The following is a 19,994-nucleotide window of genomic DNA, read 5'->3' as shown; positions in this document are numbered from 1 at the left end:
CGCACACACAAGGATACGGTAACACACTGAGGGATTGAAGGCCCGATTGAGGGCAGTGACACAGAGAAGGAACTTCTGTCGCTTACCTACCCTTTTAGCTTGGACCCATCATGTTCTCTGTGACCTCCATTTTCCCACCTGTAAAATGAAGGAATTGGATGAAATTCAATTCTAAACTCTTCTAAATTCTTTGCCCTCTAAGGATGGCCGTAAAGGAGATTCTAGATATGACCTAATTACTCCGAAGTGCCCTGATCTTTTCATAAAGCTCCCTAAGTGATTTTGGAATAATTTCCCTCTGACCAGATGTGACATGTGAAAATATAACTCAGTCAGTTAAGAACACTCAAGATCGATTATCCATTTCATAAAGAGGTGCTTCTCTTTACCAAAGAATTCTTTTCAGTGGTAAGATTCCATTATGCATTTAAAGCAATTCATTTCACAAAAATCGTATTCACGCTCAGCTCCTCTGGAGCGTATAAAAGGAGGAACATTTGTGGAGGCGAAAGTTCAATGTGACGTTAAATCCCAGCGTCCCTCTTCACCTGCTGGGCTGCCAGATATCATTTCACTTCATTTAAGTTTCTGCTCAAATATGACTTCCTCAGGGAGGCCTATCTAAAAATAGCTTCGCCATCAGTTCTCTTATCCTGGTTGTTGTTGTTTCTTCTTCTTCTTCTTCTTTTTTTTTTTTTTTTTAAATAACACTATCCCTACCACACATTTTATTATGTATTTATCTATTCTTCTCTTGCCACCGCTGGATTGTGAGATCTGTAAAGACAGACGTTGTAGCAGTCCTGCTTGTCCTAGCACCTGGAGCAGTGCCCGGCATCTAGAAGAGGGTCAGCAAGTCTTTGTTGACTGGATGGGTGAAGGAGTCTCGCCCCATTGGAACCTGTAGCAAAAGTGATGTCGAATTAAAAAAAAAAAAAAAAAAAATTCCAGGATTCTTATTTGGTGATTTCTAGGGTCCAAGGACTACCAGCTGGTTACGTGGTCACGGGATCAGACCTTGAGGATGTGGCGGGTGGATTCCCAGATGCAGAGGGTACGTACTAAGCACTGTCGTGGAGGAGTGCGCCTGGGTGTGCTCGCAACTTACAGAAAGTACAGGCCTGAGTACTTGGAGTCAGAGGATGCGTGAGAGGCATTCACTAACACTTGCTGTTGGCCGAGTGGCGTGTGGAGGCTACACTGAGGCTTTCAGGGCTTCAAGAGCCAACTCCAGCGTTGGGCACTTTTAAGCGTCAAGAGCCTCTGACCGCCTTTTCTCTGGTCCCGGCATGAGAGTGTGGGCAGCCTACCGAGCAGACGGCCTGTGGGCATCATTTCTTTCTCTTCTTCTAACTGAACTGGGACGTCTGACCTTACCTGCAGTGTTCAGAGCCCTTAACGTCCACCCGCGGCACCTGTCCTGTGAAGCCCTTTTCAATTTTTGCCCTATAAATGATACCTGTTTCTTACGTGAACCACAGTGGTTGGTACCTGGTGTGAACTGCTGTGGCCCTGGCTGTGCTCTGCCTCAACACGGTTTTTCCATTCCGTGGCGATGTGCCTTACAGATAGGAACTGTGCGTCCTCGTGTGGCCTCCCGCACGGGGGTGCCTGGCTGGCTCAGTTGGTAGAACAGGCAGCTCCTTTTTTTTGGGTGCCAAAACCTGGGAACGAGAACATGCAATTCTCTCGCTCTCTTTGTTTTTTTTTTTTTTTTTAAGATTTTTTAAAATTAGTTAATTAATTAATTAGAGAGATCGCCTGTCTGGGGAAGAGCAGAGGGGAAAGGAGAGGGACACGCAAACTCCTGGCTGAGTATGGAACCTGATGTGGGCCTCAATCCCATGATCCTGAGATCATGACCTGAGCTAAAACCAAAGAATCAGACACTCAACCGGCTGAGCCACCCAGGTGCCCCAGGACCCATGCAGCTCTTGATTTCAGGATTTTGAGTTCAAGCCCCACGTTGGCTGTAGTAATTACTTAAAAATCAGCCGATCCATCAGTCCTTCAATCTTAAAAAAAAAATCTGCAGCACTGCTCAGTACAAAGTCACTCTTGAGCATTTGGGTCAAATATCCTCACCTTACTGCCTTTCAAGTATATTTTTTACAGAAAGTACCATTTGTTCATTTTTGGTCTTGGGTTAGCTGAACAACTCCATAAAGGCTTGGAATTTAAAATGTTTTCTGAGGCTTGCATAAACTTGGAACAGGATGAAAAATTTCCAGGGTAGCTGAAACTCTCACTCCTGTGTATTTAACCAGGGAGATTTGGTAGTGGGTAAAGCCCATTTTGATCAGTTTTTGGCTGACACCTTTAGCTTTTGTGCTTCCCATTTTTAAGTCAGAACCCTAACCAGACATGGAGATCATTTCCACTGACTTCTGTGGACCTAGATCTTCTACCCTTTGTTGCAGCTTTGTGCAAATGACATACTAGATGGTGTCGATGAGTTCATTGAGAGCATTTCTCTTCTGCCGGAACCAGAGAAGACCCTGCACGCTCAAGATACAGATCACCAGCACAACCTGAGCCACGGGGAGGAGGAAGGTAATTGGTCAGACAGGTGTTTCAGGTGACGTGCCCCCTGTGCATCTCAGAGTTTCAGCACATACCCTAGAACGGCCCTCAGACCCGTTTTCAAAAGTGTTTGCCAACAACTAAAGAACCTCTCTCTCCTGCTAGTCTTAAAGGAAGACCCCCCGAGCAGTATCCTGGAAGAGAAGAAATCGGAGCAGCTGGGACTCCCGCAGACTCTGCAGCAGGAGTTCTCCCTGATCAATGTGCAGATCCGGAACGTCAACGTGGAGGTGCTCACTGGCTTACCACCTCGTTCCCCTGCTGGCTGGTGGCCGTCGGTGGGCGAGGGGACTCCTCCAGCTCTCATTTCGGCTAGCAGAGAGCTTTGCTGCTCCAACAAGTGAACCTCTCTGCTGGCTTTTTTATTTCCTAGGTTTTCTAGAGAAATAGATGTTTTGCAAATGCAAATTATAGCCTCACTGTAGTATTTTCTCGTCAGATGAACTGAGGAGTAAACTGATGCTCATGTGTGTTGAAATCCTCCTAGCTGCTCCAACACCTCGTTTTACCATGTGTGAAGTTACTTAGAGCCAGGAAGGCTTAGTGCTTTGGCAAAGGTTACTGGTAGAGTTAGTGGCAGAGCTGAGTTTGAAAGCCAGACATCCTGACCCCCAGACCCCCACCCCCAGCCCCCAGGTTCTTTGTGCTCTGCTGTACTGTCTTCCCTTAAAGCTGGTCATTTCCTTAATGACTTAGATTCATAGTAAGAAGGTCATCGAACCTCTTTGTTCATTTAACACATGGAGACGTTTACTCTCTTCCTTTTGGGGAGATACTGAAATGCTTTCCTTCAGACAACTGAGTCTGAGTTTTGAAGCTTGATTTTGTTCTTTTTTTGCCTAGATTCAACTAACAGGTATGGATATGTGTGTATGCATAATTATCTCCTTTGGCCTTTTGGGGGGTGGGGGTGGGGCAAAGGGACAGAGAGAATCCCAAGCAGGCTCCATGCCCAGGACGTAATCCAAGGCAGGGCTCCATCTCATACCCCTGAACTCATGATCTGAGCTGCAGTCAAAAATTGGATGAGGTGCCTTCCTTTGGCCTTTAAAACAACTCTGCAATACATGCTTTTATCCCTACTTCACAGAGGGGAAGCTGACACTAAGGGATGTCATGACTTGTCTGAAGTCAGCAGCTGTTTGAATCTGTCTCCAGATTTCCCCTGTGTGTGCCTTTCTTTGCTCTACTGCAGCTGCCTTCTCTGGTTGGCAGTGCGAGAAATCAAGAGAGAGAAAGGATTCTTTGATTAATTGATTATCTGTATCAATTCAGATCATACCCCTCTGTTGAGAACACGTGAGAACGGTGTGGATAGCCAAGTGATTCTAGTTTAAGAAGGAGGTCTTGATTCCTTTTCCAGGAGTGCTTTTTTAAAAGTACTGAGATGTAATTCACGTAACTATGAAGTTTGCCCTTCTAAAGTGTATAATTTGGTGGTTCATAGAATAGTCACAGAGCTCTGCCATTATCACCCCTAATTCCAAAGCATTTTCATCATTTCATCATCCCTAAAAGGCCCTTTACCCATTCATGGTCACAGTCCATTGCGGGGGGGGGGGGCACCCCCACCCCCACCCGGGCACCGCTAATCTGCTGTCTCCGTGGATTTTCCCAGGAGTGCTTTTTTAACTCAGACCGGTATTTCACTTCTTCCTGCTCTCTTTTCTCATCTCAAAATAAATATAACAAGTTTCAGTCTACCTCACAGCTTCAGGCTGAAGCTTTCTTAAGTCACAATACTTTGAACTTATTAAATCAGTGCTAAAATTAAAAATCTGTCTTGAACACGAGTTGTCTCAGTCTTCCAAATTGGTTTGTCTCTGGAAAGTCTCCCTTCGCCCCGGTCCCGGGAACCTCGAGCTTGCAGTCAGCTTGTTTAAATTTATTTGTGTCCGGAGATGCCCGATGGTTCCTCTCCTAAGCTGTTGCCCCTTTGTTGCCTGCAGATGGACGCGGCGGACAGGAGCTGCACGGTGTCAGTGCACTGCAGCGGCCACCGCGTCAAGATGCTGGTGAAATTCCCTGCGCAGTACCCCAACAACGCTGCCCCTTCCTTCCAGTTTATCAACCCTACAACCATCACATCCACGATGAAAGCGAAGCTGCTAAAGGTAGGGCTCTCTGTTTACACATTCTCCTTAGTGTCGTAAGAGGAAACGTCTGTTCGTGGGCATCAGCGTCTTAAGCTGCGTGGTCAAGTTGAATGAAAGCTCCAGTAGATGAGATTTGAAAGTCCCATCTGTGCGGATGTGCTTCTCTGTTAACTTCATTGTCTGTAGAAAGCGTCAGGGCCGTGGTTCTTAACCTTTTTGGATCGTGGAGCCCCTTCAAACATTAAATGAAAACAACGGACCCTTCCCCAGAGAAATTTGTACAGATGCCTTATATAATCTTAGAAATATTGCGTGTAAATAGTTGTAGTTCTGTCATTGTATATAATCAGCTCATAGATCTCACTAAAGCTCTGCACGAATCCCAGGTTAAGAACCCTGCAGTACATTTTCATTTATCTGGGAACAGTAGGCTAGGTGTATTCTGAAGCTAAAAGATATTTTATAATCGGAAAACAAGGGATGCCTGAGTGGCTCAGTCAGTTAAGTGTCCAACTCTTGATCTCAGCTCAGGTCTTTGTTCTGTTTTTTTTTGTTTTTTTTTTCTTTTAAATCCATTCCAGGATGCCTGAGTGGCTCATTTGGTTAGGCATCTGCCTTCAGTTTAGGTCATAATCCCAGGGTCCTGGGATTGAGCCCCATATTGGGCTCCTTGCTCAGCGGGGAGCCTGCTTCTCCTAATACTTCTCCTTCTGCCTACCACTCCCCCTGCTTGTGCTCTCTCTCTGACAAATAAATAAATCTTAAAAAAAAAAAAAAAAAAAAAGAATTCTCAGAACATTAAAATTAAAAAAATAATAAAAATAAAAAAATTTAAAAAATTCATTTCACGGAAGGAGGTGGTGCCATGCTCAGGTGAGGCTGGCTAGCTGTCCAGGTGAGATGTCTGAAGGGATGGCAGTGCCTGAATGGAGGTGGGATAGCCTGGCATCTGGTCCTTGCTCCTGTGGACTCAGAAAGTTGCTTTTCGTGCAGAGCTGATAAGGCAGAATCTCTATTAAAAGTGCCCCTTGTGGCTCAGAGGATTAAAGCCTTTGCCTTTGGCTCAGGTCATGATCCCAGGGTCCTGGGATTGAGCCCTACATCGGGCTTTCTGCTCAGCAGGGAGCCTGCTTCCCCCCTCTCTCTCTGCCTGCCTCTGCCTACTTGTGATCTCTGTCTATCAAATAAATAAATAAAATCTTTAAATAAAAAAAAAATGCCCCACGAGCTGGGCATGGTACACCTTTTTCAGTTTGAGCAGTATCATGAGTGAAATAACTGAAATGTCTTGACAAACCAAGATGACCCAAACGCTATTCACCCTTTGCCTAGTTTCTATCATAGACACTTGACCCATCTTCCTGGAGGGAGATATGTAACCAAGAAATTTTTCAAGAGGTGTAAGGATCTCTCAAATGCTACTTTGATTTTGTTATATAGGTACATTTTGTGCTTGGAAATTTTTTTTTTTTATCCAAGTATAATTAACACGTAGTGTTAGGTATACAATATAGTGACTCAGCAATTCTGTACATTACTCAGGGCTCATCACAAGGGCACTCCTTAATCCCCATTACCTGTTTCATCTATTGTCCCCACCCACCTCCCCTCTGGTAATCATCTGTTTGTTCTCTAGAGTTATGAGTCTGTTTTTTTGTCTGTCTGTACTTGGAATTTGAATATTTCATTGTCTTATTTGCACATACAAAAAACATAGATGTTGCTATTGTTATAAAAATGATAGGATTAAGAGGTATCTTTAAAGGTCTAATTCAGTGCCATCCAATAAAAATAGAATGCAGGTTACACGTAATTTAAAATTTTCTAGTATCCACACTAAAAAAAGAAAAAATTGAAAGCAGGTAAATTAATTTCAGTAATATTTTTAGTTAATCCAATATATGCAAAGTATTCTCATCTCAACATGTAATCCATATAAAAATTATTGCAAGAGTTTGCATCATTTTTTTTTGTACTAAATCTTCAACACTTGGTATGAATTTTACACTTACAGCACATCTCAATTCAGCACGCCTAGCAGCTGACACTGGCCCTTTCCTTTTTTTTTTTTTTTTAAGATTTTATTTATTTGAGAGAGAGAGAACAAGCAGGGAGAGCAGCAGAGGGAGCCTGAAGCTGAGCTTAGTTCCAGGACCCCGAGATCATGACTTGGGCTGACGCCAGACGCTTAACTGACTGAGCCACCCAGACGCCCCAGCACATCTCAGTTCAGACTTAACCTCTCTTCACATGCTGTGTAGCCCCCGTGGGTAATGACTTCTGTAGTGCACCCCACAAGCCCAGTTAACACGCCTGTCTTCAGTATGTATGTTGGTTTATGTCTACAGCATGTGCTTTAAAATGTTAGGATTTGTGTTTTTAAAGAAGCAAAAAAAAAAAAAAAAAGATACGTTGTGATTTCCACTGAAGTGAAATCTGTTCACCCTGGCTTGTATTGGGTATTACTTCTGGGATCCTGAGATTTTCATGAGGGGGTGGGGGTTCAGCTGGAAGGAGAGGAAAGGAGTAGAATTCACAGGAAAGAATGTGTTCTCTCAAAAAAAAAAAAAAAAAAAAAGAACATGTTCTCTCAAACCATGCCTGCCCTGGCTAAAGAGAGAGCTTCTCGAATCTGCTCTGTGAGCCTCTAGAGCAGGTGGGAAGGAGGATGCCTCATTGGAAGCCTCAGACACAGCCACGCTCCTGTCTCCCTGCATCTTCACGACTTCCCACTGCTTTGAAGAATAAAAGTGAATCAGGAGAGGGAATGTTGCTATTCTTGACTGTGTTTCGTGCCTTTTCTAGATCCTGAAAGACACTTCTCTGCAAAAAGTGAAACGAAACCAGAGTTGTTTGGAGCCCTGCCTGCGCCAGCTCGTCTCCTGCCTGGAGTCTTTTGTGGTGGGATTCTCCTACCAACCTCTGCTTTGATGTTCCGTTTTGTTTCTTCCTCCCCAAACTAATGTATCCGTATTTTGTAAGTCAGCTTTAAGACAGCTTGTGGGTTTTACTCTGTTAATTTTTAAATTTCAGAACCAAGAAGACAGCACTTCCAGCAACCCCTTTGCACTCCCAAACTCCGTCACTCCACCCTTACCAACATTTGCCCGCGTGACCACTGCCTACGGGTCATACCAGGATGCCAATATTCCCTTCCCTAGGACTTCGGGGGCCAGGTTCTGCGGAGCAGGTGGGTCTCTTTTTTGGTTCTCTGATTCTAGATTTTGAGAGTAAGAAGCCCAGAATGTCCTGTAGTCTATAAAGAAATCTCAGAGAAGTCAGGAAATTGTCATTTGGTTTTGTTTCCTGGGAACTCTGCTGTAGAGTTAAATGGTCTGATGCCGAATTAACTTCTGCAGACATATCATAAGAATGTTCAACAGAATTACAGTTTTAATTTTTTGCATTCTCATGAGCATGAATTTGAGTCTTATTCAGATCCCTGATTCTCAACACAGGACAGGTCCCCTAGAAAAGAAATATAAAGTATCTGGGAAGATTTTTTCCATGCCACACACATCCCATCCCTCCTGGATCCTAGAGATTCTGACCCTTGTCCTTGTTATGTATGGCTACAGTCAGAGCTAACCGGGGCAGCCTTAGGATTTCCCACGTGCAGCTCATTGACCTTGATGTGCACATGTGGTGTCTCCTTTGTCAGGGTATCTGGTGTATTTCACAAGGCCAATGACGATGCATCGAGCAGTGTCTCCAACAGAACCTACTCCGAGGTGAGCCTGAGAGATGCAGATGTCCACTGTGTTCACGGGGCCGTAAGTGGGCAGACGTCTGAGAATGTGCAGAGTTTGTCTTTGGACAGGTGCTTTTAGTTCTTCAGTAAATACCCACTATAAGATTTATTCGAGAAAGATGAGGTTCATGAAATTGCCACTAAGCTGAGATTTGGGAGGTCCAGTTACTACCAAACCATCAGAAGTAGTTTGATAAAAGCTGTTGTCAGGGCACCTGGGTGGCTCAGTGAGTTAAAGCCACTGCCTTCAGCTCAGGTCATGATCCCAGGGTGCTGGGATCGAGTCCCGCATCGGGCTCTCTGCTCAGCAGGGAGCCTGCTTCCCTTCCCCTCTCTCTCTGCCTGCCTCTCTGTCTACTTGTGATCTCTGTCTGTCAAATGAATAAATAAAATCTTAAAAAAAAAAAAAAGCTGTTGTCAACACAAAGCAAATTCTTTTTTAATGTGCTTTTCCCCTATTGCTAAAGTATCACTTGAACATTGAATAAAAATTAAAAAGTAGGGGCGCCTGGGTGGCTCAGTGGGTTAAAGCCTCTGCCTTCAGCTCAGGTCATGATCCCAGGGTCCTGGGATCGAGCCCCGCATGGGGCTCCCTGCTCGGCGGGGAGCCTGCTTTCTCCTCTCTCTCTGCCTGCCTCTCTGCCTACTTGTGATCTCTGTCTGTCAAATAAATAAATAAAATCTTTAAAAAAAAAAAATAAATAAAAAAAATAAAAAGTAATGAAAAATCATCTGCTGGTCCACGGCGCCAGTATGGCACTCCTAACATTACTGAAACATGTTAAATTTTTTTAAAAATGACATTAAGTGGTTGGAAAAACTCACAATATGGAAGTTTTAAATTAAAATTTGAAAGCTCTCCTTTTCCTTGGCGAGTCACTGTTAGCATTTCAACATGCTTTCTGTCTGGTCTCCGTTATTTTTCTGTGTGGGGGTTTTTGGTTTATTTGTTTTGGTCTATTTTTAAGAGGCAATCTAAGTAGCAAATGGGAATGTGGACTTTGGAGCCAAGCCCCTGGGGCCTCATGTTGGCCCTGCTGCTCTGTGACCTTAGGCAAATTACTAAACTGGGCTTGAGTTTCCTCAACAGTAACTTGGGGATGATCCTGGCACCTGCCTCTTTTAGTTGCTGGGAAGATTAAATGTGTAAATCCCTGAGAAGCATTTAGAACAATGGCTGGCATGTTCCTCTGTGTTTCCTATTATTACTACTGGTTGTTGGGGGGGGTGTGTGTGTGTGTGTGTGTGTGTGTGTGTTCGTGTACTTGTTTTTTATGTTTTTACTGTTTTATTGAGATATAATTCACACAGGATATAGTTGACCCATTTAAAATAATTGTTATATATTCACAGACAGAGACAGAAGGTAGATAGTGTTTGCCTAACCCTGGAGGAATGGGGGACCTGGGAGTGTTGCCAGGTTGGGGATACAGTTTCATTTAGGGGTCATTAAAAATGTTGTAGAATTGACTATAGTGATGGCTGCATGTAAATTTGCCTATTCTGGGCATTTTATATAAATAGAATCATATAGTTACGTGGCCCTTTGTGACAGGCTTCTTTCACTTGGTGTTTTGTTTTCAGTGCTCATACATGTAGCACGTATCAGAACCTCCTTTCTTTTTATTGCCATATAATATTCAATCATACATATATGCCACCTTTTCTTTCTTTATTCATCAGTCGATAGCCATTTGGGTTATTTCCACTTCCTTGCTATTACGAATGATGCTTCTAGGAGCATTTGTATGCAAATTTTTGTGAGGGCCTAGATTTTCATTTTTCCCAGGTACATATCTAGGAGAGGAATTGCTGAGGCATATTGTAAAGGGTGTTTTTTCTTCATTAATCAACTTTATGTTTTAGAACAGTTTTAAATGTGTAGCAGAATTGAGTGGGAAGTTTGGGTACATACCCTTGTCCCCACACATGTGCAGCCTCCCCGCCCATACCACTGGTTTTTTAAGCTTAAATATTACCGGTTGCATATGTAGACTTCTGGTTCTGCAGTGTAGCAACCAGGATAACACGGAAGCCCTCCCGGTGCAAACACCTGGGTGTGCTGGTTGGAATAGAATCAGCATATTTACAGGAAAGAAAGGAGATTCACCTCCTGCTTTCCTGAGAGTCTGCCAGTCTTTGCAGTAACCCAGGCAGATGAGACCTTGGCCGACAGGACTGGGGAGTTACATGTCAGAGACCCCGTACATTGCTTGGGGTTTCTTATTTGAAACATTGTACTAAAAATCAATCATCTACTCTCAAAGGGAAACCAGAAGATGAGTATCCGGACTTCGGATCAGAACAGCATTTTACTGAGGTCTAATTCACAGTACACGGATGTGAATTGCATGCCTTGATGACCAGCACCCAGACCAGGATACAGAGCAAAGGTTGCCTGTCCTTTCACGCAGATGAAACCCGTCTTGTGACTTCCATCATTGTAGTTCTAGTTTTGCCTGTGCTTGAACTTCATCTAAGCAGACTGTCATGCAGCATGTGCTATTTTGTGTCTTACCTATTTTGTTCAACTTAATGTTTTTGTTTTTAAAAAAAATTTTTTTTAAGATTTTTAATTTATTTATTTGTCAGAGAGATAGAGAGAGCACAGGCAGGCAGAGTGGCAGGCAGAGGCAGAGGGAGAAGCAGGTTCCCTGTGGAGCAAGGAGCCCGATGCAGGACTCAATCCCAGGATGCCAGGATCATGACCTGAGCTGAAGGCAGCCACCCAACTGATGGAGCCACCCAGGCATCCCTGTTCTTCAAAAATTTCTTAAAGATTTTATGTATTTATTTGAGAGAGAGAGAATGGGTCGGGGGTGGGGGCAGTTGGAGAGGGAGAGGGAGGAGCAGACTCCCCGCTGAGCAGGGAGCCCTGATGTGGGGCTCAGTCTCAGGACTCTGAGATCATGACCTGAGCTCAAGGCAGCTGCTTAACCAACTGAGCCACCCAGGTGCCCCCAACTTAATGTTTTTGAAATGGATCCATATAGCTATATATGTCAGCGGTTCCATTGTATGAAATAATGCAATTTATTTATCATTCTCTTCTTGAGGGATATCTGGGTTATTTCCAGTTTGGGGCCTGATAAAATAAAAATTACCACATGGTTGCTCTACATTCTCTCAAAAATTTGGTGTTTTCAGTCTTTTCAACTTTAGCCATTGTGGTGGGTGTGTGGTATCTCATCAAGGTAATGGCTAGTGATGTTGTGCAGCTTTTGTGTGCTCATTGAACAATTGGGTTTCTTTTGTGATATGCCTGTTCAAGTATTTTGCCCATTTCTTTAGGACTATTTTTCTTATTACATATTTGTGGTAATTTTTTTTTTAAGAATTATTTATTTATTTGACAGAGAATTCACAAGTAGGCAGAGAGGCAGGCAGAGAGAGACAGGGAAGCAGGCTACCTGCTGAGCAGAGAGCCCAATGCAGGGCTCGATCCCAGGACCCTGAGACCATGACCTGAGCTGAAGGCAGAGGCTTAACCCACTGAGCCACCCAGGTGCTCTATTGTGGTAATATTTTATTCTGGTTGTAAATCCTTTCCTAGAAGTATGTGTTGATTTTCTCTGAGTCTGTGGCTTATCTTTCTCCTTCCCTAATGATTTTTAATAAACAAGAAGTTTTTATTTTATTTTATTTTATTTATTTATTTGACAGACAGAGATCACAAGTGGGCAGAGAGGGAGGCAGAGAGAGGAGGAAACAGGCTCCCTGCTGAGCAGAGAGCCTGATGCGGGACTCGATTCCAGGACCCTGAGATCATGACCTGAGCCGAAGGCAGAGGCTCCTGAGCCTGAGCCACCCAGGTGCCCCAGGAAGTTTTTAGTTTTGATGAAGTCCAGTCTATCACTTAAAAAAATTCTGTGATTAGTGCCTTTGTGTTCTAGAAAAAAAAAAACTTAGCCTACCCAAGGTCACAAAAATATTCTTCCAATTTCTTTTAAAAATTTATAGTTTTAGATTCCTTATTTAAAGCCTATAGTCTGGGGCGCCTGGGTGGCTCAGTGGGTTAAAGCCTCTGCCTTCGGCTCAGGTCATGATCTCAGGATCCTGGGATCGAGCCCCGCATCGGGATCTCTGCTCAGCAGGGAGCCTGCTTCCTCCTCTCTCTCTCTGCCTGCCTCTCTGCCTCCTTGTGATCTCTCTCTCTCTGTCAAATAAATAAAAATAAAATCTTTAAAAAAAAAATAAAGCCTATAGTCTATCTCAAATTAATTTTTGTCTATGATGTGAGTAGGGGCCAAAGTTCACTTTTTTCAATTGAGATATATAATTATTCCAGCACCATTTAAGGAAAAAAATGGAATTTTCTCATTGAATTTGCATTGATTAAAAAAAAATTGCATTAGGATACCTGGTGGCTCAGTTGGTTAAGCCTCTGCCTTTGGCTCAGGTTACAATCCTGGGGTCCTGGCATTAAGCCCTGTGTTGAGCTCCCTGCTTGGTGGGGAATCTGCTTTTCCCTCCCCTTTTGCCCCTTCCCTCACTTGTACTCTCTCTCTCTCAAATAAGTACATAAAATCTTTTTTTTTCTTTTTTTTTTCTTCTTTTTTTTAATCATTTTTTTAAATTTATTTTCAGCATAACAGTATTCATTGTTTTTGTACCACACCCAGTGCTCCATGCAGTCTGTGCCCTCTCTAATACCCACCACCTGGTTCCCCCAACCTCCCACTTTATTTATTTATTTATTTTTAAAGATTTTATTTATTTATTTGACAGACAGAGATCACAAGCAGGCAGACAAGCAGGCAGAGAGAGAGGAGGAAGCAGGTTCCCCGCTGAGCGGAGAGCCCGATGCGGGGCTCGATCCCAGGACCCTGGGATCATGACCTGAGCCGAAAGCAGAGGCTTTAACCCACTGAGCCACCCAGGCGCCCCCCAACCTCCCACTTTAAATAAAATTGCATTTGATATCATTGTTGAAAATCAGTTGACCCTGTTTGTGGGTCTGTTTCTGGAGTCTGTTACTTTTCCCCTTTGATCTATAGGTTTCTCTGTATGCCAACACTGTCCCCCCCCCTTTTTTATTAACATATAATGTATTACTTGTTTCCGGAGTACAGGTCTGTGATTCATCTGTCTTACACAATTCACAGCGCTCACCATAGCACATACCCTCCCCAGTGTCCATCTGCCTGCTACCCGATCCCTCCTATCACCCTCCACTCCAGTAACCCTCAGTTTGTTTCCTGAGATTAGGAGTCTCTCTCTCTCTCTCTCTCTCTTTTTTTTTTTCATAAAGATTTTTATTTATTTGTCACAGAGAGAGAGAGAGCACAAGCAGGAGGAAGGCAGGTAGAGCAGGCAGAGGGAGAAGCAGGCTTCTCACCAAGCAGGGAGCCTGATGCAGGACTTGATCCCAGGACTCCGGATTGTGACCTGAGCTGAAAGCAGATGCCCAGCCAACTAAGCCACGCAGGCATCCTGTGTTTAGGAGTCTCTTATCTCCCTTAGGAGATAGGTTTGTGTCCCTCTCTCGTTTCCTCTTGTTTCATTTTTTCTTCTCTTCCCTTATGATCCTCTGCCTTGTTTCTCAGATTCCATCAGTGAGATCATATGATAATTGTCTTTTCTTGATTGAGTTACTTCGCTTAGCATAATACTCTCTAGTTCTATCCACGTTGTTGCAAATGGCAAGATTTCATTTAGTGATGGCTGCATAATATTCCATTGTATATATATAATCTTCATTATCCATTCATCTGTCAATGGACATCTGGGCTCTTTCCATAGTTTGACTGTTGTGGACATTGCTGCTATAAACATTGGGGTGCAGGTTCCCCTTTCATATCCCTACATTTGTATCTTTCAGGTAAATACCCAGTAGCGCAATTGCTGGGTCATAGGGTAGCTCTATTTTCAACTTTTCAAGGAACCTCCATACTGTTTTCCAGAGTGGCTGCACCAGCTTGCGTTCCCACCAACAGTGTAGGAGGGTTCCCCTTTCTCTGCATCCTTGCCAACATCTGTTGTTTCCTAACTTGTTAATTTTAGTCATTCTGACTGGTGTGAGGTGGTATCCCATTGTGGTTTTGATTTGTATTTCCCTGATGCTAAGTGACATTGAGCCCTTTTTCATGTGTCTGTTGGCCATTTGTATGTCTTCTTTGCAAAAATGTCTGTTCATGTCTTCTACCCATTTCTTGATTGGATTAAATCAAGGTGTTTTGGGTGTTGAGTTTGACAAATTCTTTATAGATTTTGGATACTAGCCCTTTATCTGATATGTCATTTGCAAGTATCTTCTCCCATTCTGTCCGTTGTCTTTTGGTTTTGTTGACAGTTTTCTTTGCTGTGCAAAAGCTTTTTATCTTGATGAAGCCTCAATAGTTCATTTTTTTAAAAAAGATTTTATTTATTTATTTGACAGACAGAGATCACAAGCAGGCAGAGAGGCAGACAGAGAGAGAGGAGGAAGCAGGTTCCCTGCTGAGCAGAGAGCCTGATGTGGAACTTGATTCCAGGACCCTGGGATCATGACCCGAGCTGAAGGCAGAGGCTTTAACCCACTGAGCCACCCAGGCGCCCTCTCAATAGTTCATTTTTGCCCTTGCTTCCCTTGCCTTTGGCGGTGTGTCTAGGAAGATGTTGCTGCAGCTGAGGTCGAAGAGGTTGCTGCCTGTGTTCTCCTCAAGGATTTTGATGGATTCCTGTCTCACATTGAGGCCTTTCATCCATTTTTAGTCTATTGTGTGTGTGGTATAAGGAAATGGTTCAGTTTCATTCTTCTGCATGAGGCTGTCCAATTTTCCCAACACCATTTGCTGAAGAGGCTTTTTTCATTGGACATTCTTTTCTGCTTTGTTGAAGATGAGTTGACCATAGAGTTGAGGGTCCATTTCTGGTCTCTCTATTCTGTTCCATTTACCTTTGTGTCTGTTTTTGTGCCATACCATACTGTCTCGAGTACAGCTTTGAAATAGATCTTGGGGTCTGGCATTGTGATGCCACCGCTTTGGTTTTCTTTTTCAACATTGCTCTGGCTAAAATTTCATACAAATTTTAGGATGGTTTGTTCCTGCTCTGTGAAAAAAGTTGATAGTATTTTGATAGGGATAACTTTGAATGTGTAGATTGCTCTAGGTAGGATGGACATTTTAACAATATTTATGCTTCTAATCCACGAGTATGGAACATTTTTCCATTTTTTTGTATCTTCCTCAATTTCTTTCTTGAGTACTTTATAGTTTTCTGAGTATAGGTCCTTTGCCCCTTCAGTTAGGTTTATTCCTAGGTATCTTAAAGTATTTGGTGCAATTGTAAATGGGATCGACTCCTTAATTTTTTTTTTCTTCTGTCTCATTGTTGGTGTATAGAAATGCAACTGGTTTCTGTGCGATTTCATATCCTGCCACTTTGCTGAATTCCTGTGTGAGTTCTAGCAGTTTTGGGGTGGAGTCTTGGGTTTTCCACATAAAGTATCGTATCATCTGCAAAGAGTAAGAGTTTGACTTCTTCTTTGCCCATTCAGATGCCTTTTATTTCTTTTTGTTGTCTGATTGCTGAGGCTAGGACTTCTAGTACTATGTTGAATAGCAGTGGTGAGAGTGGACATCCCTGCCATGTTCTGACCTAAGGGGAAAGCTCTTAGTTTTTTACCATTGAGAATGATACTTGCTGTGGTTTTTTTCATAGATGGCTTTTATGATATTGAGGTATGTACCCTCTGTCCCTACTCTGTGAAGAGTTTTAATCGAGAAAGGATGCTGTACTTTGTCAAATGCTTTTTCTGCATCTACTGAGAGGATCATATGGTTCTTGTCTTTTCTTTTATTAATGTATTGATTAACATTGGTTGATTTGGGGGTGTTGAACCAACCTTGCATCCCATGAATAAATTTCACTTGGTCGTGGTGAATAATCCTTTTAATGTACTGTTGGATGCTATCTAACACTATACTTTTTAAAAAAAAAATTCTTTTTTAAAGATTTTATTTATTTATTTGACAGAGAGAGACACAGCAAGAACAGGAACACAAGCAGGGGGAGTGGGAGAGGGAAAGCAGGCTTCCCGCCGAGCAAGGAGCCCGGTGAAGGACTCGATCCCATGACCCTGGGATCATTACCTGAGCTGAAGGCAGATGCTTAATGACTGAGCCGCCCAGGCGCCCCTAATATTATACTCTTAATGTAGCTTTTATATAGTAAGTCTTCAGGTCTGCAAGGGTGTGTCCTCCAACCTTATTATTCTTCAGGATTGTTTGCTTACTCTAAGTCTTTTGTAGTCTTATAAAAATATGAAATGGCTTATTGGTTTCTACAGAAAAAAAGCCTATTCATATTTTAATTGGAAATGTGTTGACTCTGTAGATCAATTTGGAGAAAACAGACACCTTGACAATAATAATGGAAACTTCCAATCCACTAACATCATATATGCCTCTATTGGTTTGGGTTTTCTTTAATTTCTCAGCAATATTTTATATTTTCAATGCACATTTTTAAATTAAATTTGTTTCTAGGTATTTGATGCTATTGTAAATGAAAATTTTTAAATGTTTATTTCCAAATGTTTGTTTCTAATGTATAGAAATAAGTAGATTTTTATAGATTGGCCTCCTATTTAAATTCACTTATTTGCTCTACTAATTTGCTGATTTTCTTGAATTGTCTATATATACAATTGGAAGTATTCTCTGCTTTAGCAGACAAAGCGTTTTTTTTGTTTTGTAAGTTCATTTTGGTTTTTTTTTTTTTTTGAGTTTTCTTTTTTTTTTTTTTTCCCCTCCATTTTACCCATCTTTTCTCTTGGTTTCATCACATGCTTAAGAGCAACACTACTTGGAAAGATGGGAAGACTGTAGCCAGTATGGATAATTCTGCATTTTCAACCACAGGTCTCTGTCAGCCTTGTCTGCTTATCATACTGGCTTGATTGCGCCCATGAAGATCCGCACAGAAGCCCCTGGGAACCTTCGTTTATACAGTGGGAGCCCCACTCGCAGTGAGAAGGAGCAGGTCTCCATCAGCTCCTTCTACTACAAGGAGCGGGTAAGCAGCAGGCCATGGTCTTTGATTCTAATTCCGACTGGATTCTTGTTTTTTGTCTCCCTGCCTGCTATGCACAGCAGCTAAGTTAGTAATCCCCCTTAGTCTTTAACTTTCAAAATTAGTTTGTTCAAGAAGGACCTTTGCTTTGTTCCTTACAGTTGATTTTAACTATTGTGAATTGTGTGTGTGGAGGGGTGGGTTGGTTCTGTTATAATCCATATTCTTCACTCCCCATTTAACCCTATCCTGTTACCCCATTTGTTAAGGTGATTCCCATTGTTTCAGGTAGAATTATTAACCTGCAGATCTTCCTTAGTGTCTTATGTTTGTCCGCAAATTAAGGGATGCTTCTGAAGGTTTGAGATCTCAAGATACTTAGAACGTCACAGTGGTGAGAAGTTTTAAAGTTGATATGTGAGGGGTCTTATGCTTTTACTGTCTACACCAGAGTTCCCATCTGAATGGATAAGTTTATATGAAAATCCCCTGAGCCCATCCTTGTGTTCCTGGGTTCTTCAAGAACTCATCATCCCTAATGTAGCTATTTAGCTGTCAGAAGCCTTTGGTGACGATAATGTAGAGAATGTTGGCAGAGCGTAGGAATGCTAAGAACTCTCTCTGTGTTGTCAGATTGAGAGGCTGGTTTAAACTGGCTTTTAACTGACAATGATGTTTTAAACAGAGCTACCACTGAGTTATTAACCAGCTCAGTCCTTGGGAATTCTTTGTTGCTGTCCTCAACTAATTGGGAAATGATGGATTGACTATAGATGGAATGTGTTTTTTAAAAACTTGAGTTATTTTAAATAAAAACCCAATTTCCAGCTAGTGTTAGAGGTGCCTGCACTTCGATTGCACTGTAGTGTCTGGTCTTGGTTCACACTGGTAGGTGGTCACCTCTGACTTGTCGAGTCTTAGAGTTTGTATGCAACTGAAATGGACAGCAGAAGCTGATGCTTGAGGTGGACCAACCTTGGACAAGACCACTCTGTTGAATGGAGACAGTGATTATTGCCATTCTGTAGTCCCCTTCACCTCTCTGGCGGAATTGTGCTGGCTGTCACTGACTTTATTGGAGCACCTATATCTTCCCAAGTCCTTTACATTAAAAATTATTGGGTTTTCTTCCCTTTAAGCAAGCTAGCAGGCATTTTATTGACATAACAGTCAAACAAACTCGCGGTTGGGTAAATGGGGGTATTTTCTTCAGCATCAGGGCCAGGCTGAGGAGATCTTTTAGCCAAGAGATAGGTCTGAATCCTCCTCTGAGTCATGTCGTGTGTTACTCATGCTTGGGTTTGGATTGGGAAAAGAGGTGGACTAGCATTTTGACTCTGATAGTGCAAAAAGGCCACGCCTAGTCAAAATAACTCCCGTTCCACGATGGGACCTCTCCTAATGCCAAAGCATTTGTACAGCCTTATATTCATGTTTTTCACGGTCTGCCATAAACACCATAATCATAAAGAGGGACCAAAGGCACATAGATAGTTACCTTTTACCAGACAGGATCTGCTGGGGAGGAGGGGAAGGACTGTGATACTTCACTTTGGGATGACTCCCAGTATACAGCTTCTCCACAGGTTATTATAGTCCCTTAGGATGACCTAGTATAGTAAGTGATCTTGACGTTGTATTTCAGAGACAGACCATATAAAATATGGGTAGTCACTTGTGGTAATTTTATATGAAACATTCGTATTTCTGTGTAATATACATACCGAAAAGTTCACAGATCATAAGCATATAATTCAGTGAATTAACAGTCACACAGACCAAGAAATAGAACATCATAAGAACCCTAGAAGCTCTGGGGGAGGGAAGCACATCTCAGTGGGTAACATATAGTAATTAGGTGAAATCCTATGAAATTACTGATACTTGACTGTTTTTAACCTCAAAAAGTTTCATGTGGTTCAACCTCATATGCAGTTAAATGAGTGAGTCATTTTGTGTTGAATCTGAAATAAATTCATCTCTCCTTGAACCTTGTTCATGTCCATCCCATTATATGGGGCAGAAGGCGGGGGCTGGGGGAGTGAGGGGAATGAAACACGGCCATGATATCTTATAGAGACCATCTTCCTTCCTTTTAGAGGTCGATACAGTTTTATCCCTCGAGGAGTATTTTTTTATCCTCAGGTATCTAGTTTGACATGTGAAATAATACCACTTTTATTACTTTTGTTCTCAAAATGATTCTAGATTACTACATTTCTTTGTGCTCAAGTCTTTATTTTCAGCCCCCGTTTTTCCCCTACATATTTTTATTCTCTTTCAGATCTCTACCCCTGAGATCATTAAATGAGTAAGAGTAAAGGAAAAAGAATATAACTGCATTAAAGTATGGCATGTAAAGTAAAGCATGAAGGAATTATAGAGTGTTTTGAAGATTATAAGAAGCTTTATGGACCCACTGGGGATTTTACTGTTTGTTTCTCTTGTTTTTATGTGTTTTTAACCTGCCCTACTTAGGTCATATTATTATATTCACCCAAATGTTCTCCGGATGGAATTCCAAGGTTCATTCCTAAATATTAAAAAATGTGAGAGACCTAAAAAAA

General features: G+C 42.3%; 1 protein-coding gene across 3 annotated transcripts in view; it reads left to right on the top strand.

Moving 5' to 3' along the window:
* The window catches only part of LOC111152772 (WD repeat domain 59), a 92,640-nt gene that overhangs the window by 45,796 nt on the left and 26,850 nt on the right, over positions 1–19,994 (top strand). For all 3 annotated transcript variants that reach the window (XM_022511400.1, XM_022511401.1, XM_022511402.1), the window contains 8 exons: positions 975–1,054; positions 2,421–2,553; positions 2,689–2,813; positions 4,533–4,697; positions 7,485–7,580; positions 7,713–7,869; positions 8,341–8,410; positions 17,277–17,430. In XM_022511400.1, coding sequence (XP_022367108.1) covers positions 975–1,054; positions 2,421–2,553; positions 2,689–2,813; positions 4,533–4,697; positions 7,485–7,580; positions 7,713–7,869; positions 8,341–8,410; positions 17,277–17,430 — 980 coding nt within the window. The remainder of the gene's footprint in view (positions 1–974; positions 1,055–2,420; positions 2,554–2,688; positions 2,814–4,532; positions 4,698–7,484; positions 7,581–7,712; positions 7,870–8,340; positions 8,411–17,276; positions 17,431–19,994) is intronic.

Source organism: Enhydra lutris, unplaced genomic scaffold, assembly GCF_002288905.1.
Source record: "Enhydra lutris kenyoni isolate GAN:26980312 unplaced genomic scaffold, ASM228890v2 scaffoldscaffold30, whole genome shotgun sequence".
Classification (NCBI taxonomy): Eukaryota; Metazoa; Chordata; class Mammalia; order Carnivora; family Mustelidae; genus Enhydra; species Enhydra lutris.
This window is presented reverse-complemented; position numbering and strand designations above follow the sequence as displayed.